This window comes from Cololabis saira, chromosome 8 (genome assembly GCF_033807715.1).
Source record: "Cololabis saira isolate AMF1-May2022 chromosome 8, fColSai1.1, whole genome shotgun sequence".
Classification (NCBI taxonomy): domain Eukaryota; kingdom Metazoa; phylum Chordata; class Actinopteri; order Beloniformes; family Belonidae; genus Cololabis; species Cololabis saira.
Window position 1 is genome coordinate 18,475,124 of NC_084594.1, and position 17,853 is coordinate 18,492,976.

A 17,853-nucleotide genomic window follows, 5' to 3' on the forward strand; every position below is an offset into this window, starting at 1 on the left:
TTGCATGTTTGTCACACTTAAATGTTTCAGATCATCAAACAAATTTAAATATTAGACCAAGATAATACAAGTAAATACAAAATGCAGTTTTTAAATGAAGATTTTTATTATTAAGGGGAAAGACAAATCCAAACCTACATAGCCCTGTGTGAAACGCACTTTTTCACACAACTGTACTTGCTAAATAACCAGGAAGCTTCTTTCTCACAGAATCCGTTGAATATCAGTCTTAATTAAAGTGATAATTCAAGGAAAATCTCCTGCGAGCTCCACATGCTGGTAACATCTGCCGGTGCAGGACGGTGACACTTACCCACCAGTCGCTGTCTTCCTGACCCAGAACCACCAACATCTGGCCCTCGGAGAAGCTCAGCTCGTCGTGGTGGTCCGCCTGGCAGTCGTACAACGCTTGAGCCCGCCGACTGGCTGTCCCCCGGGGCTGATGGGCAATGCAATGATAAAAACACAATCCCTAATGTTGTTAAAGCCACTCTAGGAAAAAAAAATTCATGCACAAAACTACAAATTGCACTCCTAGTACGACAAAGTGGTTTTACAAGATGCATCAAACTGTCGCTGTAAACTTTTTATTTTATTTCAAAGTGGTATTGGAGACAACAGTTGACACCGGGTGATTCATTTGTCAATAGCAAAGGTGTTTGATGGTGGTTTTTAAAGATCTCACCAGTGATCTGCGGGGCAGCGGCTGAGGGGCGGGACCTCTGCCGTCACTCTCAAAGCTCTGGGAGCGGTGATTGGTGGGCGGCGACCCGTTGGCCGGAGCTTTGCTGGCTGAGTTGATGAAGTTGGAGGAGCTAATGTCACTTTCCACACATCGAAACCCTCGAATAGAAGAAATATTTTGTTTGATTTTACTGACATTGTGGAGCTTAATGCAGAAAAACATTACATTTTTGTTTAATTCTATATTATCAAAGATTGTTTTTTTTTTCATCAGCTCAGATTTGAAGATATTTCAAAAAAAGAGGAAAAGGTATGTTGAATGTTGTTAAAAACACAAGTTACTAAGCTCAAGCATCTAGAAATACAACATGCAAATTGCACGTACACACAAAAATAATCATCAACATCTTTTTGTTGAATTTACTTGACACTGACGAGCAAACTGACAACATTTAAATATCTAGAAACGATTTGATGTCGGTGTAACTCAGTCTGCTTCATATACTAAAATATGTGACCAGTTCAATTCTTTCTCCGTCCTTATTTTTCCTCCTCCACTCCACCGTTAAGGGTCTCTGGGCTCTCGCTGTCCGCTAACATTTATCACAGGTAGACCTGATAGCTTAGACAGACTGGAAAGGATGTTTGTGGACAGGCGGTACCTCTGTCTGGCCGTTCAGTCAGCGAGCTGAGAGGTGAAGATGGCCTGGAGAGACGGATGCAGACAGAGAGATGGAGAAAGTCGGTATTACTTTCAGGACACCTGCAATGTTGCTTCTGACCACTAGAGGTCAGTACAGTCAAAGTAGAGCTGTAAGAGCTGCAAGAGCTGCATTTATAATCAGAAAACTCAGGACTGATGTTTCCTAAAGGTCCTTTTTCATCCACGTTTTCAGTCTTCAAACTAAAGACTTGGCTGTACATTTTCATCAGATGTAAAAACTCTTAAAGTTTGTATCTACGGAGGTAACCCCAAGCTCCTCTTATATTTGCCAATGACAAAAATAATTATAAAGAAAATAAAACTGCAGGGGTCAACTTATTTTAAGTTGAATATCTGGTCAGAAAACCAATTTGATTCCCTTCTTACTATATGAATGTATATGCTACGTCTCAAATACTCACACACACTTCTTAAAGGAGGAATCTGGACCGCTGTAGATCCTGGGACTGGTTGGCAACCCATAATCTACACACACACACACACAGGCAGGCAGTTAATGACAGTGTTTCTCCGACAGTTTAATTGCAGCATGTCTCTCTGATATTACCGTGCTTATTAGACTCCGAGCAGGTCCTCTTGTGCCGAACGGCGATGGGAGGAGGAGGGGTTGTCTTTCTAGAGCCTGTCAGAGGGAAGAAAACCTCCCCATCTTCCTCCTCTTCCTCCCTCACTCCGTTTCCTCCCATGGGAGGGGGAAGAGGAGGAGGAGGAGGGGGAGGAACATTTGGAGCTGAGAAATGCAACGAGCTGGTTTTTATTTCTAGATTCAATAAAAGTGGTTTTCTTGGTCACATGTCAGTGTAAAGACTCCCTGCTGTCCTGCCGGCCCATCAACGCTTTATCTGATGTTGTATTAACTTTTTTATTGTGAATCAATATCGTTTATATCGATTTAAAAAAAAAATATATATATTTTTTTTTTTTTTACTTTTTTTTTTTATTAAAAAAATTATTTTGTGACAAATTGACTTGAATGTTTTATTTGAGATTTGCACAAATGTTTTGTTATTTGCACAACTGTCAACCTCAGTGGAAAAGTCTGCCTGTTACTGTCTACATTGTATTAATTGCACAGTGTATTTTAATTTAATTGTTATGCAGGAAAGGGATATTTGTTTTATTTTATTCAAGAAGCATTTTTATTCTATATATGCAGGCAGTTTATTTTTATTTCATTTGTTTTATACATTTTGATATTGTGCAGACCTCTGTTAACAAAGGTACCTGTGTGACATTTGGCACAAAACTGACTGTTTTTTTAAGGGTTTGCCTCAGAAAAAAATGAAGCTAACAGAGATGCTATGCTATAATGCTTTGGGGGAAACCCCAATTATGTCACAGAAAAAATATCGATATATATCGAGTATCGCCATTTAGCTAGAAAATATCGAGATATGACTTTTGGTCCATATCGCCCAGCCCTATTAAGAACGTACAAAAACAGAGCAGCATCATCGTCTTGTTAGGTTTTAGAAATCAAACGCAACCAACTGGGTCTGGTCTCACCTTTGACTCGGGGGGGCAGCGGCGGAGCGGGGGAGGACGGGGGTGGAGGAGGGGGGCTGGGGACGGAGCCCGAGGGACGGTTGTGGAGCTCCATGGCCATGGCCAGCCTCCTCCCCACACTGAGGAGACCCCCACCCGGGGCTCCGGAGGAGGGGGGGGCCACGAAGGAGGAGGACGACTGACTGAAGCTGAAGGGACGGGAGGAGGAGAAGGAGAAGGAGGGGGTGAAGGCGGAGGAAGAGGAGGAAGAGACGCGCTCCTTCTTCACTGGACCGTTCTGAAACGAGGGATGAGTTTTTCGTTACACCGTTAAATATTAATATATATTATATTAATAGGCCGGGGGGGTGGAGTAAAGAGGATTTCATTAAACAGAAAGGTTCCTTATTTATCTGTAAATGAAATGTCATTTTCTTTTAGAAATGGATTTAATTTCACTGAATAATAACTTTCTATTGATCTTGAATTCAAATGTTATAAATGTATAACTACAAAGTGATTCGGACTGATTAGTTCAGATTTTAAACTTGATTAGATTTTTGTTAATAGGAAATAAAGAGGGAATGGATGGATGGATGGATGGATGGATGGATGGATGGATGATGGATGGACGGCTTTCTTCTTCTTGCCCCTTTTCCATCATGGAATGGAACATATGTGAACTATTCCCATGATATGGAATAAATAAAAAATGAAAATGAAATGAAAAAATGTATATATATGGATGGATGGATGGATGGAGGGTGATTAGTAGAGATGAATTTTGGCAGCTAAAAGTGAGGGTTTAGTTCCTGACGACTAAATGAAGCAAAGCGGTTAGCTGCCATCGGTACCTTGTCATCAAAGTCGTCGTCGCTGTCGTACAGATCGTCGTGACGGAGCCTCCACTCGTACTCCACATGGATGTGATGCTCAAACTGGTTGGACTGGGCCTGATGCAGCTGCGTTCAAAAAACAGGTATTATTTTAAAAACTGTCTGCATGCTTTTTAGATTTTAACCTTTTCTTTTCTCCTCTCTGATTTTCCACTAGTCTGATTTGCTCAGAGTTTTGGCTTTTTCTTACTTTCTAACTTTACTCTCTCCAGTTTTTTATCACATTACAGTTTTTGCCCGTTGCTTGAACACATTTTGCAAAATTTCGCTCATTGTGCCAAAACCCTTCACACAAGTAAGCATGACACAACACTGGGAAATATACCATTCACATCTGTGTCAAATTGAAACTCTACTATCACTGCCTAAACTCTGCTATCAAAACCTAAAAATACTTGGTCAAAATGTAACTCTGATGACAAAATGACACACACTTGTATCATATGCATACACTTTCGGATCAGGGAGAACACACTAGTCTACTTTATATAAAACACTGCAGTCTTTGATTTTGTTTTTTTATTTTTGTTTATTCAGCAGGCACATTTTCAAGCAACCAAAAAAACCAAACCAAATAGGCCTACTCAATGTTGTACATAGTACTGTAACGTGAACCAAAAAAAAAAAATAGAAAAAACACTATATTGTAAACACATAATTGTGCATACTGCATGTGGGCTCATGGTTGTGTGAACAGGCGTTGGCGTCCTCCCCCAGAAGGTTTTCTAGTCATTCTAGAGAAATACAACCACAAATTGTCATCAGTTTGATTCTTTTTCTTACAGTACTTCACTGTATATAATGTATCATCCACTGTACTGAACCCTGCAATACCCTGTACATGTGATGTGGTAATGTGATATACTGTAGAGTGCCGTAAATACCATCTGAGTAGAAGGTAGAGAGGGGAAGACATACCTGTTTTCCAGTCTGAATGTTCTTACAGTATTATAGATGCCACTGTGAAGCGGCTGAGGTGCGGGTGGACTCTCTGCCCAGCTTCCCTCATTGTCAGGCCATGATCTATAACATGATCCACTAAAGTTGCCCTTATATCGTCAGATATGGAGGTCCGTGCATTGCCTCTTCGACCTTGTCCTTGCCCTCCTTGTCGTCCTCTTCCTCATCCTCTTGGTCTCCCTCCATCTATGCTTGCAGAGTTCTTGAAATGGCTAAACTGAGGCCTTTTTGTAGCTGGCTGATTGGTGTTACGTTTAGCAAGCTAGTGCCTTCAGGTGTGTATTTGAATGGTTGAAATTAACCGATGTGTTTTGTATTTTGGAAACATGTGTTTTCCAAATGGCACCCTGAGATTTCTTTTGTGAACGAAGTGTCTTATGTATGAAATAGAGTCTAGTATGCAGGACCAAGTGTGTTGCATAAAGGACTAAGTGTGTTGCAGAATTGACACTAGAGTGCAAAGCAGCACTTTGGTTTAAGGTATGGGTACATGTGTTTGAGGTATGGTAACAAAAGTTTCAAGTTGTGTTACTTTAGTTTAAGCATGGGTCTATAGTGTTCAAGCAACGGGCAAAAACTGTAACAATCAGCAGTATTGATTGATTGATTGAGTATTGATTTTCCCTCAGAGCCATGACCTCACCAGCGCCTCGCAGTGGCTGTGCTTCAGCCTCCGGCTCACGTCCAGAGCAGTTTCTCCTAAATCGTTCTCTGCAAAACACAGCGGAGACAAAGTGAAGAAGAGCGTTTGACATAGAGGCACGAAGGGGGTGTTCGGCATATTTGAGGGGTTCTGCTAATCATCATCACTCTGTCCAACTTTCTTCATTTACAAATATGTTCTGAACTCTGAGATCTGAACTCTCAAAAGGAATCTTGATGTTGCTCTCTATCAATTTACAGAAAATCTTTTGATAAACGTGCGTGTGTGTGTGTGTGTGTGTGTGTGTGTGTGTGTGTGTGTGTGTGTGTGTGTGTGTGTGTGTGTGTGTGTGTGTGTGTGTGTGTGTGTGTGTGTGTGTGTGTGTGTGGTGTTTCTTACTGATGTGTGTGTTGGCTCGGGCTCTCAGCAGCAGCTTCACACAGTCACTCTTGTTGTGCAGGCAGCTGTAGTGCAGCGCCGTGTTTCCCGCTGCCGTTTGCACGTCCACGTTGGAGCTGGGAAGAACAAGCGTGTGCATGACAGCGTCAACATCAACACACACACTCAGGTGTAGCGGCGCACAAACGCCATCCACTCACCAGTTCTGAGACAGGAAGTCCAGGATGTGCAGTGACGTCCTGTCAGCCAGCAGGACGGCTAAATGAAGAGCTGTCTCCCCTTTTTCCTGTTGGCATGGAAACATACGGTCAATATTGCGTTATCTGTACTAAAGTTGCCTTTGTCAACGAAAATTATGACTAAATATCGTCGTCAACGAACCTTTATCACCTGAGGAAAACGAGACGAGACACGACGAAAAATGCTGGTCATGTGACGATAAGGATAATTAAATATATAATACAAAATTGTAGACGAATAAAAACTAGACTAAAATGTAGATTACAAAATAAAAACTATGTTAAAATGTGTCTTCATGTTCATTGACCAAAAGGAGACGAGATGAAATGTTCTAACAAACATCCTTAATGTCCATGTTTTAAGTAGTTTCCTCTGGTTTAGTTCTGCTGCTGGGTGACGTCACGTCCTCAATCCCAGTCGCTGCAGCGGGAAATCAGATCCAGAAGATGCAGCTGCAGGTTAGAGACTGATGCCGTTAACACAGAGCTCTAGGTTCACGTCAATTAAAAACAGAGTTAAATAGAAGAGAAAGGGGCCGATGGCCGGCCACGCGGGGATCTTCTCTGGGGCTGGAGAAGAAGACGAGACCATCTTTGGATACACTTTCCTACATAGACGTGGAAAAGAAAACCCAATGTGTCGTCGAAAAAGAAAAAGATGGGGAGAAATGCGGAAAAATGAATATGTTGTAAAGTCAAATTAGAGCGTTTTCTGTATCGGGAATGAATGTATTCTTGAGTCTATAAGGTAACAATAATATAATAATAAGATAACCTTGTTTGAATTGTAAAATGGGTTTGGTTAAATACAATCTTTGACTAAAACTAGACTTAAATGGTCCTGGACAATTCTGACTAAAATAAGACTAAAATGCTCAGACTTTTAGTCGACTGAAACTTGACACAACTAAAATGAGAATGAACGTGACTAATACTAATAAAAACTAAACTGATAGCTTGACCCAAAGACTAGACTAAAATTTAAATTGAAACAGGCTGACAAAAAGAACACTAATCTGTACACACACTTATGTGTACTTCTCTTGATTGTGTACACCCAGGGGTCAATCAATGGACAAGCTGAGAATTTGATGATCACTGCTGCAGTTCCACCCCCAAACAGGTGGTGGCAGTGCGACTGTTGCGTCAATACAACTGAATAGAAGAAGAAAAAGCTTGGTGCACTCTAGATGGGACAAACAGATTATGGTAGACGTTATTGGACCGTTTGACTTGGGGGGAGGATTCACTTCCTTTTAAAATATTTGTGGCGGGCTGAACGTAATGTAAGGATTGCGTTTTAATTCTGCTTCCAAAGAAAGAGGATGATGTTAAATTCTGCCAGTCAGCGGCGACCACATTGAACTTCAAACTACACAGCAACACGTGCTTTGGTGAGTGAAATGCTCTTGCTGATTTTGTACAGTAAAGTTTAGGTTTGTATTAAACTAAACTGTAACTAGCCAACATTAAAACTGTTGGCTTATAAAATTACCAACCGCACTTGTTAGCTACATTAGTGTTACCCTGCGTTCACACTGAAAGCGTCACGGGAGTCATAGGCGTCTGGCTGCCATTCATTGTCTATGAAAAACGGGCGTCGAGAGGCGGCGGGGGCGGCGGGAGCGGCAGGAGCGTCGGGCGGCGGGGGCGGCGCGTCAATTTGAAAGTTGAAAAATCTGAACTTTATGCAAATGAGCAGCGGCGACGCCGAGGCGTCGTCCAATCACAGACCGGGATTCCCGAAGCGACAACTCTCAATGCAGATTGTACTTTCATGTACACACAAACGTACACTGATTCACATGCGTACAGGAGCAGAGCTGTGCACTAATAAACTTATTCTATCAGGAATTAATATATTTCATCCAGCAAAATGACATTTTGCTGGTTTGACTGCTGTTTTACCTGAACTGATCACGTGAAACACATATCTGATGGTGAGGAGCTGGATGGTCCCAACGATTTTATTTGCTACATTGATCCAACGAAAAATAATTAAAACCCGTGCTTATTAATCACAAAACTCAGGTTAAACACCATGACTAAATCCGCTCCGACCCGGTGTGTAGTGATCAGCGCAGACAGACTGCAGCTTTGCCTGAATTATGGTTCTGCGTTAAATCGACGGCGTAGCTGACGGCGTAGGGACGCGGTGCGGTGTGCGTCGCCGCGTATCCTACGCCATAGGTTCTGCGTTGGTGTGACGCGGAACCATAAATCAGCCACCGGGCGCAAGTGCTCGCTGGGTTGACGTTGATCCGAGGACCAAACTTGTTAAAGGAGCATCAAACTCACTCTTATCTACGCGGAAATAACGCTAAAATATAAAGAAGGCGTCCCAAAGTGAGATCTATGGTGAAATATGAAAATTAAGATGTGTAGTTATATGTGTAGGCTGTTCCCACTGTTCCCTTCAGTTCTGCAGCGCAGCTTGAAACCACGCCCACCGCCGCCCCGCTGCAGGCACTGACGCTTTCAGTGTGAATGCACCAAGCGGCGAGATGCTGGCGTCGGGACGCCCGTGACTCTTTCAGTGTGAACGAGGGGTTAGGGCTCGGTCGACTGGGCCGTCCTCCCCGGTCGCGCTGGAGCGCGGAATCGGTGAGCTCCGGTGGAGCGATCGGCTGCAGCTCGTCAACTCATCTATGGGAGAAGTTAAAGGTTGGGGCTGCCAGTAGCTCGAGGCGAGTTTGTTTTGTTTGTTTGTTTAGTTGTTTGCTTGTGGCTGTGTGCCTGGTGCTTTTCTAGTTCCCTGTGAGGAGGGTTTGTGTTTTTGAGTAAGGAGTTTTTTTTGTAAATCTCTCTGTGTATTCCCTGTGGGAGTTTTTTTGGTTTACAATTAAACTACGCCATCTTTTTGGCTAAGTTTAACCCTGTCTGGTGTCGTGCGCTTGGGTTCAAAGAAAGAAATCCATAACAATTAAGTTGCAATTTGGTTGTTAGGATAGCACTTTGACCTGATTGTTCAAAGATTTAGTGATTAATAATCTTTGATATTATATGATTATGTTAATCATAAACTATCGTGTTTGTCGGGTATTGAGATAGAGAGCATGAAAAGAAAGACGCTGGGAATTGCTCAGTTTCTTATCAAAAGAAAAGCCTTAAAGTCAGGGAAAAAGCAGCACAAGTTCGGAGGCACCAGCGCCGCAGGACGACGGTCAACAACAACTCCAGTACCAGTCTATTAGTCCAAGTCATTCTTCACCAGGTCAGAGAAAAAACGATGTAGCAGATAACGCAAAACCAGATGGCCACAAACTGTACTACCAGGGCTCTAAATTAACACCAGCCAACCAATTAACACGGCTAAATGCTGGTTAAATTCAGTTTGGCTGGTAGAAAAGTTTAAAACACTTTGACTGATAGTGATTGTATGTTCGGCTAGAACAATTTTTATTTTTTTTTTGAAGCTCAAAGTTTATTCATTTTTATTAAGCAATACTGTTCTTGCATCTCTCCATTTTCTCCAGTGTATTTTTTTTTTTAATTCAATAAATCATTTTGAAAACTCATACGGAACATACTGAACATGGGGACATCCCTTATGGATTTATGAATAACATTCTCCCTATCAGGGTTAAAAAAAAAAAAAAAAAAAGAATAACCCAGGAACAGCATTAAGATCTGTTATGGTAAAGGGTGAACTCTACTGTGCCTTTTACTACACCCTTCTGTAAACTGAAGACATGGATACAGAAGTCCCCTGCATACAGAAAAAAAAACCTTAAGCAGGTACAACACATTCGGCTAGTACAATTAACATCTACCAGCCAAACTTGGCTAGTGATGAAAAAAAAAAGTTAATTTATAACTTTTTTTAATAACTGCTTCCGCTACGGTTAGTCAACAATTTCACCACATCAAACTCAACGGTTTGACCAACGGTCAAAAACATTTGAACTCACTGAAAACCGCCAGTAGGACATAGTGACACCCTTCCCTTTACATGGAATTTCGCTCCTAAAATATAACTTCTGAGCAACTTGTAGGCTACTACTTATTACTTTCCATCTTTATTTATTGTTTATCGCCTTCTGAAAGTTTACACACTTTGACTGATAGTGATTGTATGTTCGGCTAGTACAATTAATATCTACCAGCCAAACTTGGCTAGTGATGAAGAAAAAAGTTAATCAGAATCAGAAAAAAGCTTTATTGCCAGGTCAGACATAAACCAGACGAGAGAACTTGACTCCGGTTTACACCGATGGCACCATTAATACGGACGCCATATAATTTATAGCCCTGAGTACAAAGTATTGTTCAGGAAACGGCATTCATTGAGATTGCATAGAGGATAAATGCAGTTTAAGGGTCTACCGAAGTTCAAACTTGTTTTAGTACCCAAATGCCTACAGCTGCTTGTAATTTCACACTAATTCCACAGACCAGAGTGCTGTTTCCTAGTCCAGAAGATGCTCAATGGCAGGGAATCAAATATTGAGGGATGTAACCTAGTGTATAGTTGATGGACACTCCAGCCATAGATGTAAAACACTGGAGTCACAGCCTTGTGGCATGGCAAGTCATATCGATGCACGTTTCCTGTTTTTTCAGTCAGTCAACATGTTTAACCGCCACCTGCTGGATAATGCTTATTGTATTGTCGCCAATTGATGTTCAGTCAAGCAGCGCTATTTCTGGATGAAAATAGTGGTAATACTGTTGGCCCCTGAAGGTTAAATTTGGCCCCATAATGGCCTCTGTTTCAGAAAAATCCTAGAACCGCCAGTGTGTCCACCTGTGCATATACCTGTATGTGTGTGTGCAGTGACTGGCAGAGCTCCGTCTTCTGAGCGTACAGCTGGATCAGACTGTAGATGTCGCAGCTCTTCGTCGCCTCCTGCAGGCCGAGTCGCAGCACTGCGGAAGAGCTGTGGTTTCGCCTTACAAAGTGCACATCCTGGTACTTCGACAGGATGAAGTCCTTGCGCTCCGTCCTGCGTGTTAAACACACATAATATCAGACTTATTCAAATGCAGAGCTGTCCTCCGGATGAGACCGTGAATCAACTTGTGTCTTACATGTGGCTGAGCTGGGACGGCTTCAGTGACGGACTCAGCAGGTTCGCCTCCAGGATTTCATTAAAACCAGAATTACCAACATTCCTGGCCAACTGGAGGATGCAGACAACCAGGGTTATTATCACAACGGGTTCACTTATTCATACAACAAGACAAGAAAACTATTATTTCAGCTTCAAACCCCAAAAATGTGAAATCTTTCAAAACATGGAGCCGCAAGAAAACTGGAGAGAAAAGAAAACCAACTTCACCTCACTAGTAGATTAAAATCAATCAAATTATTTCTCAATTAGGAAAGACACCCTGAAAGTTTTTTAGTTTTGTTTTCGTCTTTGTTTTTTTGTCTTTGCTTACTTGTTACTTGTCCAATATATCCATTCTTTTTCAATGTTTGAACCCAAATTATTAGTTTTGTTTTGTATAAAACCTCCTGAGTCGAGGTTCATAAAAGGGTAGGCATAATAAGCCTTGGCTTCAGCCTATACCTTATCGGTGCCACTTAAAAATATTGGACCTTTTTTTATGTTGTACTATGTTGTATCCAAATGGACCGAAATAAAAAAACTCAAATCAAAAATCAAATCAAAATCATCTTCACTGCAAAAACTACTAAAAATGTTTAAAAAAGCCTTTTTTTTAAGTACTTTGAGTATTTTGCCAGAGATTTTTAGTCAAGAGCATTTTTGTTGCCCCACTGGCAGAGTTTTGCATAAAATAGGACAATTTTGACTACATTTTAAAAACTATTAGTTGCTTTGAACTTGTGCTTAATGCTGCTGCATCTTTTAACCAACACTAACAGATGTGTGCACATCACTCCTGTCCTTAAGTCCCTTCATCAGCTTCCCGTCCTTTATAGAATTGATTTTAAACTTTTGATGTCTGTTTTTAAAGCTCTTAACGGCCTCACACCCTTGTGTTTATCCGAGCTTTTAAGCCGAGCTTTTTGTCCATAATCCCGGTAGAGTTCTGAGGTCAACCAGTCAGCTTTTGCTGGAAGTCCTGAGGTCCAAATATAAACACTGGGTTGACCAAGCCTTCTCCATTGCCCCCCCAGGCTCTGGAAGAAGCTCCCCGCCGAGATGCAGGTTATTTCTGACCTCTGCATCTTTAAATCTAGTCTAAATAACCACCTATTTAAGATGGCTTTTACAGTTTTTCTCAGTCGCTTTGGTACATTTCTCAGATCAGAATTGAAATTCTCAAAACTACTTGTTCAATCTTCACATCATTGTGTCACTTGGGCACATCAGAAAAGCAGTTTCTCATTTCTTTGAACAAGTTGCAAATGCATTTGTCATCCATGCAAATGATAATGTACAATTTTCTGCTGTTTCCTACATTATCAGTTGTTTATGTCATGTTGATCAAAATGTATTATAATGGGTCTCTGTTGAATAGTCTCACCCCCCACAACATTTAGGCATTAGTTCATCGCATAAGTCTTTACATGCAAAATGGTTGAACAAGTTGTCATAATATGTCAGCATATTTCTATACATTTCCATTAGACTTTGTTTCTAAATCTGGCCTGAATTGGTAAATTGTTCCCAGGTGAATCTTGACTTTCTGTAATCAAGGGAAATATGTCAAGCATTAGATCAACCAATGATCAACCAGTTTTCTGAAATAGGTCAAAGGTGCATCTCATGAACTATCAGCTGGCAAGTAAACATATAGCCGGAGCACAACACAATGTTACAATGTCTGACAATGGAAGGGCAAGGAATTGGACGGGGTCAACAGCCAGAGAGAAGAAGAAGAGGAAGAGGAGTGAGGCTGCGTGGCGGAGGAGTTGGGAGGCAAAACAGAGGAAGAGGCAGAAGAGGCCGAGGACATATGCACGTTCCTGATGAGATAAGAGCTACACTTGAAGACCATGTTCTCAATCATGGGCTTACAATGGCCGAGGCTGGTCGAAAGGTGCAGCCAAATGTTGGGAGAACAACTGTGTCCTCAATCGTTCAGACTTTTCGTCGACAGAACAGGTATGTAATCTAACAATAGGCACTAGACTGTAATACTGTATACTTTCTGTAATGCTTCATACAATATGACAGTATTCTACTTTCATTTTACAATATACAGTAAGTATACTATATACAATTACATTTTATCTTACTCTATTTTGTGTTTTGCATTACTATATTTTTTCCACATAGGACTGCAAGACAACTTCACAGGGGTGGCAAAGGGCCACTTTTCACACCTGAACAGGAGGAGGCTATTTGCACCATGGTTGTACAAAACAATGCCATAAGACTAAGGGAGATAAAGACTAAGCAATTTGACTGTCTTATCCGTACACAATGACACAAGCACTTGTGATTCTGATGCACTGACACGTTCATTGACACAGATATTTAATTTTGAGAGATGAACTAAGGATTTTGAGCAAGAGACTGGCTTTTGCAGGTAATCCATGGTGTTTTGCTATTTGTACGAACTGTTTTGAGAAATGCACTTCTGTTTTGCAAATGTCGAGGATGATCTGAGAAATGTACCAAAGCGACTGAGAAAAACTGTAACACCCAGTAGTGTGATGACACTTTTATCTTATTAGATTTGGTTGTGTTTTATTGTTCTTATTTATCCTCCTTTTTATCTATTACTTGCTGTAAAGCACTTTGGCACACCGAAAGGCTGTTGTAAAGTGCTATATAAATAAAGTACATTACATTACATAAATGTAGGACTATTAGGCTTATTTTCTAGAGGGGGTGTTGTTGTTGTGTGATGTTTCTCAGCATTTCTGGTGATTAGTCGGTTAATGCTCTGAAACGTTTATTTAATACCAGCTTAAATTAAAGAGAGTATGTGGTTCAGCCGAGGGGGGCAGAAAGAAAGGATGGTCTGATAATGGATTACCAACAGGTCTGAGGTCCCCAGACTGTCCAGACTAAGAGACTGGATCCTTGAGACGTGGACCCCCATCTCCCTGTGGATCCCTGAACACTCGATACAGGTCAGGATCCCCAAGTTTGTCGAGAGCCACCCGGGATCTTCACAGAGAGAGAAGGAAAGCTTACTTCCTGCAGACATGGAAGTGGACACGGGGAAGCAGGAGAAATCAGAAGCGATGGATGAGGATTACCTGGAGCGCCACAGTCACAGCAGCTGTTGTTTCCAGGCATCCTGCGGATGTCGTCGGTGATGGCCCGGGTCAGATCCTCCACGCTGCTTTCACCTCCCTCTCCTCCTCTCCTACACCCGTCCAGAGCCATGCTCAGAGCCTCCTGCTTGCTGTTGCTGAGCACCGAGATCCACCTGGACACACAACACCGTTTAATGCAGCACCAATGTCTAAAACTCTCACTTTTTAAATGATTACTAAACAAAGATAAAACAAGGATCAGAAAAATATCATTCACTATATTCCATGCATAATACAAGTTAATGATAAATGCCTTTCTTGTCTTACACACACTTAGAGTGGGTTATAATTCAGACCATTTGGACTTAAAAATAAAGTTGTTGCCCGGCTGTTTTTTTCTGTGTGCAGCTCAGGTCTCATCAATTTTTTTAAAGGTTTTTATTATCATTATTTCTCATTACAGCATGTTTGTGCATCAAGCAATACAAGTTTGTGCAAAGAATACATTTTTTATAATTTAAGAAAAAGCAAAAACAAAAGAAAATAAATAAATAAAATCAACAAAATAGTAAATAAATAATTGAATGTACATATGAGAACACATGCCAGCATATACTTCCAAGAGAAAAGAAATAAGGAAAAAGACAAATAATAAAATAATTCTGAACATAATGTCTCATCATTTGCTTCAAGCAAAGATAAACCGAGATAACCTACGACTGGGAATATTCTTAGAATTAATCTGTTGTATTTTGCAGATATACATATACAAACATATCCAGATAGAACAGTGCAAATCAAGGTTTCGGACTTACGCCACACACTCCGCGTCATCCTCAGCCAGGAAGTGGTACGTCCGATTATCTGCAGCAGAAAGTATTGCACACAAGCCATTTATTATTATCCTTTTAACATTCTGTTTGATCATTAACGTTATACAGCGTAACTACATGACAGAAACAATATTTTGACTGTACTTCAGTGAATATGTGCACACTTGAATCAGGAGCTGAATGAACAGCTTTTGCAGACATATTTACTTCATGCTTTCTAGTCTCATGCAGGATAAAGGTACTTTATACGTGACAAGGCCTTTAACTTTAAGGTTAAGTGTGAGTTGTCTTACGAGAGATGAGGTCAAAGCACTTCTTGTCCTCCACGCTGGGTTTCACCTGACATGTGAGCAGGTTGAGTCTGGTGGGAGGTTTATTAGGCTGAAACGAGACAGAGACGGCAACAGACGAGTGTGTTTACGCTTCAACCAGCTCAAATTGTACTAAAGATGACTGCTGAGACTAAGAAAAACTAAATTATACACAAAGGGACAAGACTAAAGCTCAGTACACATACAGTAGGAAGTAATCATCTCTGCTTATAAAACATCTGACCATAACAGTCTTCTTTTGATTTAGCAAGATACAATATACATTTTTATACCAAAGTAAAAACTAATGTCCTGCTACTTTGTAAGAAATACGAGGGAATAATAACATCTAATAAATACATCAGTCTTTCTTTGCATCAACACAAACACACACGGTGCTGTTGAACCCACATTAACCCTCCTAACGATCAGCAGTTTGACAATAAAACTGATCCATGGCATCAACATACATCATTGCTTGTTCAAACTTCACCTCCTTGTTAAATCTTTCTGAGACAGATGGTTTGTATGAGCATTTTTTATTAGGGCCAAGCCTAGGCAAGCAAGGCAAGGCCAGGCAAGGTAAGGCCGGGCCAGGCAAGGCAAAGCAAGACCATGCAGGGCAAGGCAAGTATTTTTCTATAGCAAAATTCAACAACAAGGTTATCCACATTGCTTTACAAAGACATTAAAACATAATTAAAAAGCATGAACAAAACTTGCCCTAGCATTGGTTTCTTTACAATCTTATTTTGCCTGTTTAACAATAAATATTGGATTTAAAAAAAAGAAATCCCTTGTATTTGATTAAAAACCCAGAAAAGATCACCTCAATTTCTTGGGGAGTAAAGATTCTGCCTAAAGTTAGAGATTTCGCACTCATTTTTGCACTCATTGTGAGAGATAAACGGAAAAACAAAGCAAGGTTGAAAGAACACTCACAGTCGCGTGCGCGATTGTCAGGTAACAGTTGTGAACTGAACATTTCCTTTTCTGCCACATTTTCCTCAAACTGAAACACAGAAACACAGTTTTAGTTTCACCAACAGTAATTAATCGCATCAGCATTCCATGAGATTAAAAGCAACACTACATTTTTTACTATTTTCCATTTTCATCGAATGATAATTTGATCATTTTTAGCCCAAGATAAATATGAACTCGTCCTTTCTCTACACTTGATTGTGTATTACATTACAGGACTATTTAAACACACTGAAGAAAGAACAGGCTAAAGCTTCAGATCAAAAATGCCAGTATAATGTCCTTTTAGACATCTCCGATATCAATTAGATGCACCTGTGATTCAAATACATTTTAATACTAAATTTGGTCTGGATTAGTTCATTTTATACTCTTTATCAAACAATCAATGAAGTAGAATCCCTTTTAAAGCACAATTTATTTGCGAAAACTCACTAATGAAAGTGAATATTTTTACATATTTGTCAGTATGTCATTGTCAAATTAAACTTTATGTGACTTGTGTGTTTGTACCCATCACTCTTCTTGTACAGGAAACCCGACCTCTCGGTCCCGTACTGTTTGTCCCCCAGCAGCTGGTGCATACTGTACACCTGCTTAGGCAGGGAGTCCTGCAGGCACAAGAACACATCAGTCAGCTGTGCAGCAGCCACGTCGTCCCAGCCAGCATCGGCCAGCGTTCGTGTGTCTCACCTGGTCCGTGTTGACGACCGGCCTCAGCTGATCTCTGAGAGTGCACAGCTGCCGCTTCTCCTCATCCTGGCGCTGCTTCACCTGCAGGGGGGGGTTACAAATTAGCTTGGTGATTAGCACCATTCTCTCCACGCCACAGCCAGAAGATTCCCAGTTAAAAACCACCTGGAGCTTCACTGTGTGGGATTTGCATGTTGTCCCCTTACAACATGCATCTAGTAAGCATTTGTCATTGGTGTTTTTTAGGGCTGTCCAAGTTAATGCGTTAACGACGCGTTAACTTAACGTTCTCTTAACGCCGTCAATTTTTTTAACGAAGGGGATATTTTTTGAGCCTTTTATTTTCCTCCATATGAGGTTAGACATAATTACATGGAAAATTTAATTGACCAATGCACTTCTTGTACAATGTTTGTGATGCATATGGTTCATTGTTTTACATTGAGCTGCTTAAAAAAACAAGGAATCTTAAGTTAGTCTTTACAAGGGTAAAGTTGGGGACTACATTGTGTTTGTATTTATGAAGGAATTTTACATTCAGGTCAAAAGCTTTTTTTGTGGAAAGTTGAATAAACATTGGCATAAAGCAGCATATTTGACCTTTCTCATGTTGTTAACAGTATTAAAAACATAAAAAAAAATACCTTGAGGTAATTTAGAACCCAAAATGTGTGAATAAATTTGCAATTAATATGAGATTAATCGCAGTTAATAACAGAAATCATGGATTAATTAAGATTAAAAATGTTAATCGTTGGCCAGCACTAGTTTTTTTATGTTAGCCTGCAAAGGACATGCCACCTGTCCATGGTTTACCCCCCCCACACAAAAACACAGCTAGACCCGCCGTGACTCTGACTAGGATTGAAAAGGGCAC

General features: G+C 40.7%; 1 protein-coding gene across 3 annotated transcripts in view; it reads right to left on the bottom strand.

Annotated features, from left to right (window-relative positions):
* unm_sa1614 (un-named sa1614) overlaps window positions 1-17,853 on the bottom strand; it is a 36,072-nt gene that overhangs the window by 4,533 nt on the left and 13,686 nt on the right. For 2 of the 3 annotated variants that reach the window (XM_061726977.1, XM_061726979.1), the window contains 19 exons: window positions 16,977-17,057; window positions 16,797-16,894; window positions 16,242-16,311; window positions 15,282-15,369; window positions 14,971-15,019; window positions 14,156-14,328; window positions 13,930-14,063; window positions 11,062-11,153; window positions 10,790-10,976; window positions 5,992-6,077; window positions 5,792-5,907; window positions 5,393-5,460; window positions 3,748-3,855; window positions 2,915-3,191; window positions 1,956-2,138; window positions 1,810-1,873; window positions 1,347-1,390; window positions 686-843; window positions 314-439 (listed from right to left, as the gene is read on the bottom strand). In XM_061726977.1, the coding sequence (XP_061582961.1) occupies window positions 314-439; window positions 686-843; window positions 1,347-1,390; window positions 1,810-1,873; window positions 1,956-2,138; window positions 2,915-3,191; window positions 3,748-3,855; window positions 5,393-5,460; window positions 5,792-5,907; window positions 5,992-6,077; window positions 10,790-10,976; window positions 11,062-11,153; window positions 13,930-14,063; window positions 14,156-14,328; window positions 14,971-15,019; window positions 15,282-15,369; window positions 16,242-16,311; window positions 16,797-16,894; window positions 16,977-17,057 (2,202 nt within the window). The remainder of the gene's footprint in view (window positions 1-313; window positions 440-685; window positions 844-1,346; window positions 1,391-1,809; window positions 1,874-1,955; window positions 2,139-2,914; window positions 3,192-3,747; window positions 3,856-5,392; window positions 5,461-5,791; window positions 5,908-5,991; window positions 6,078-10,789; window positions 10,977-11,061; window positions 11,154-13,929; window positions 14,064-14,155; window positions 14,329-14,970; window positions 15,020-15,281; window positions 15,370-16,241; window positions 16,312-16,796; window positions 16,895-16,976; window positions 17,058-17,853) is intronic. The other variant, XM_061726978.1, reaches the window with a different exon arrangement.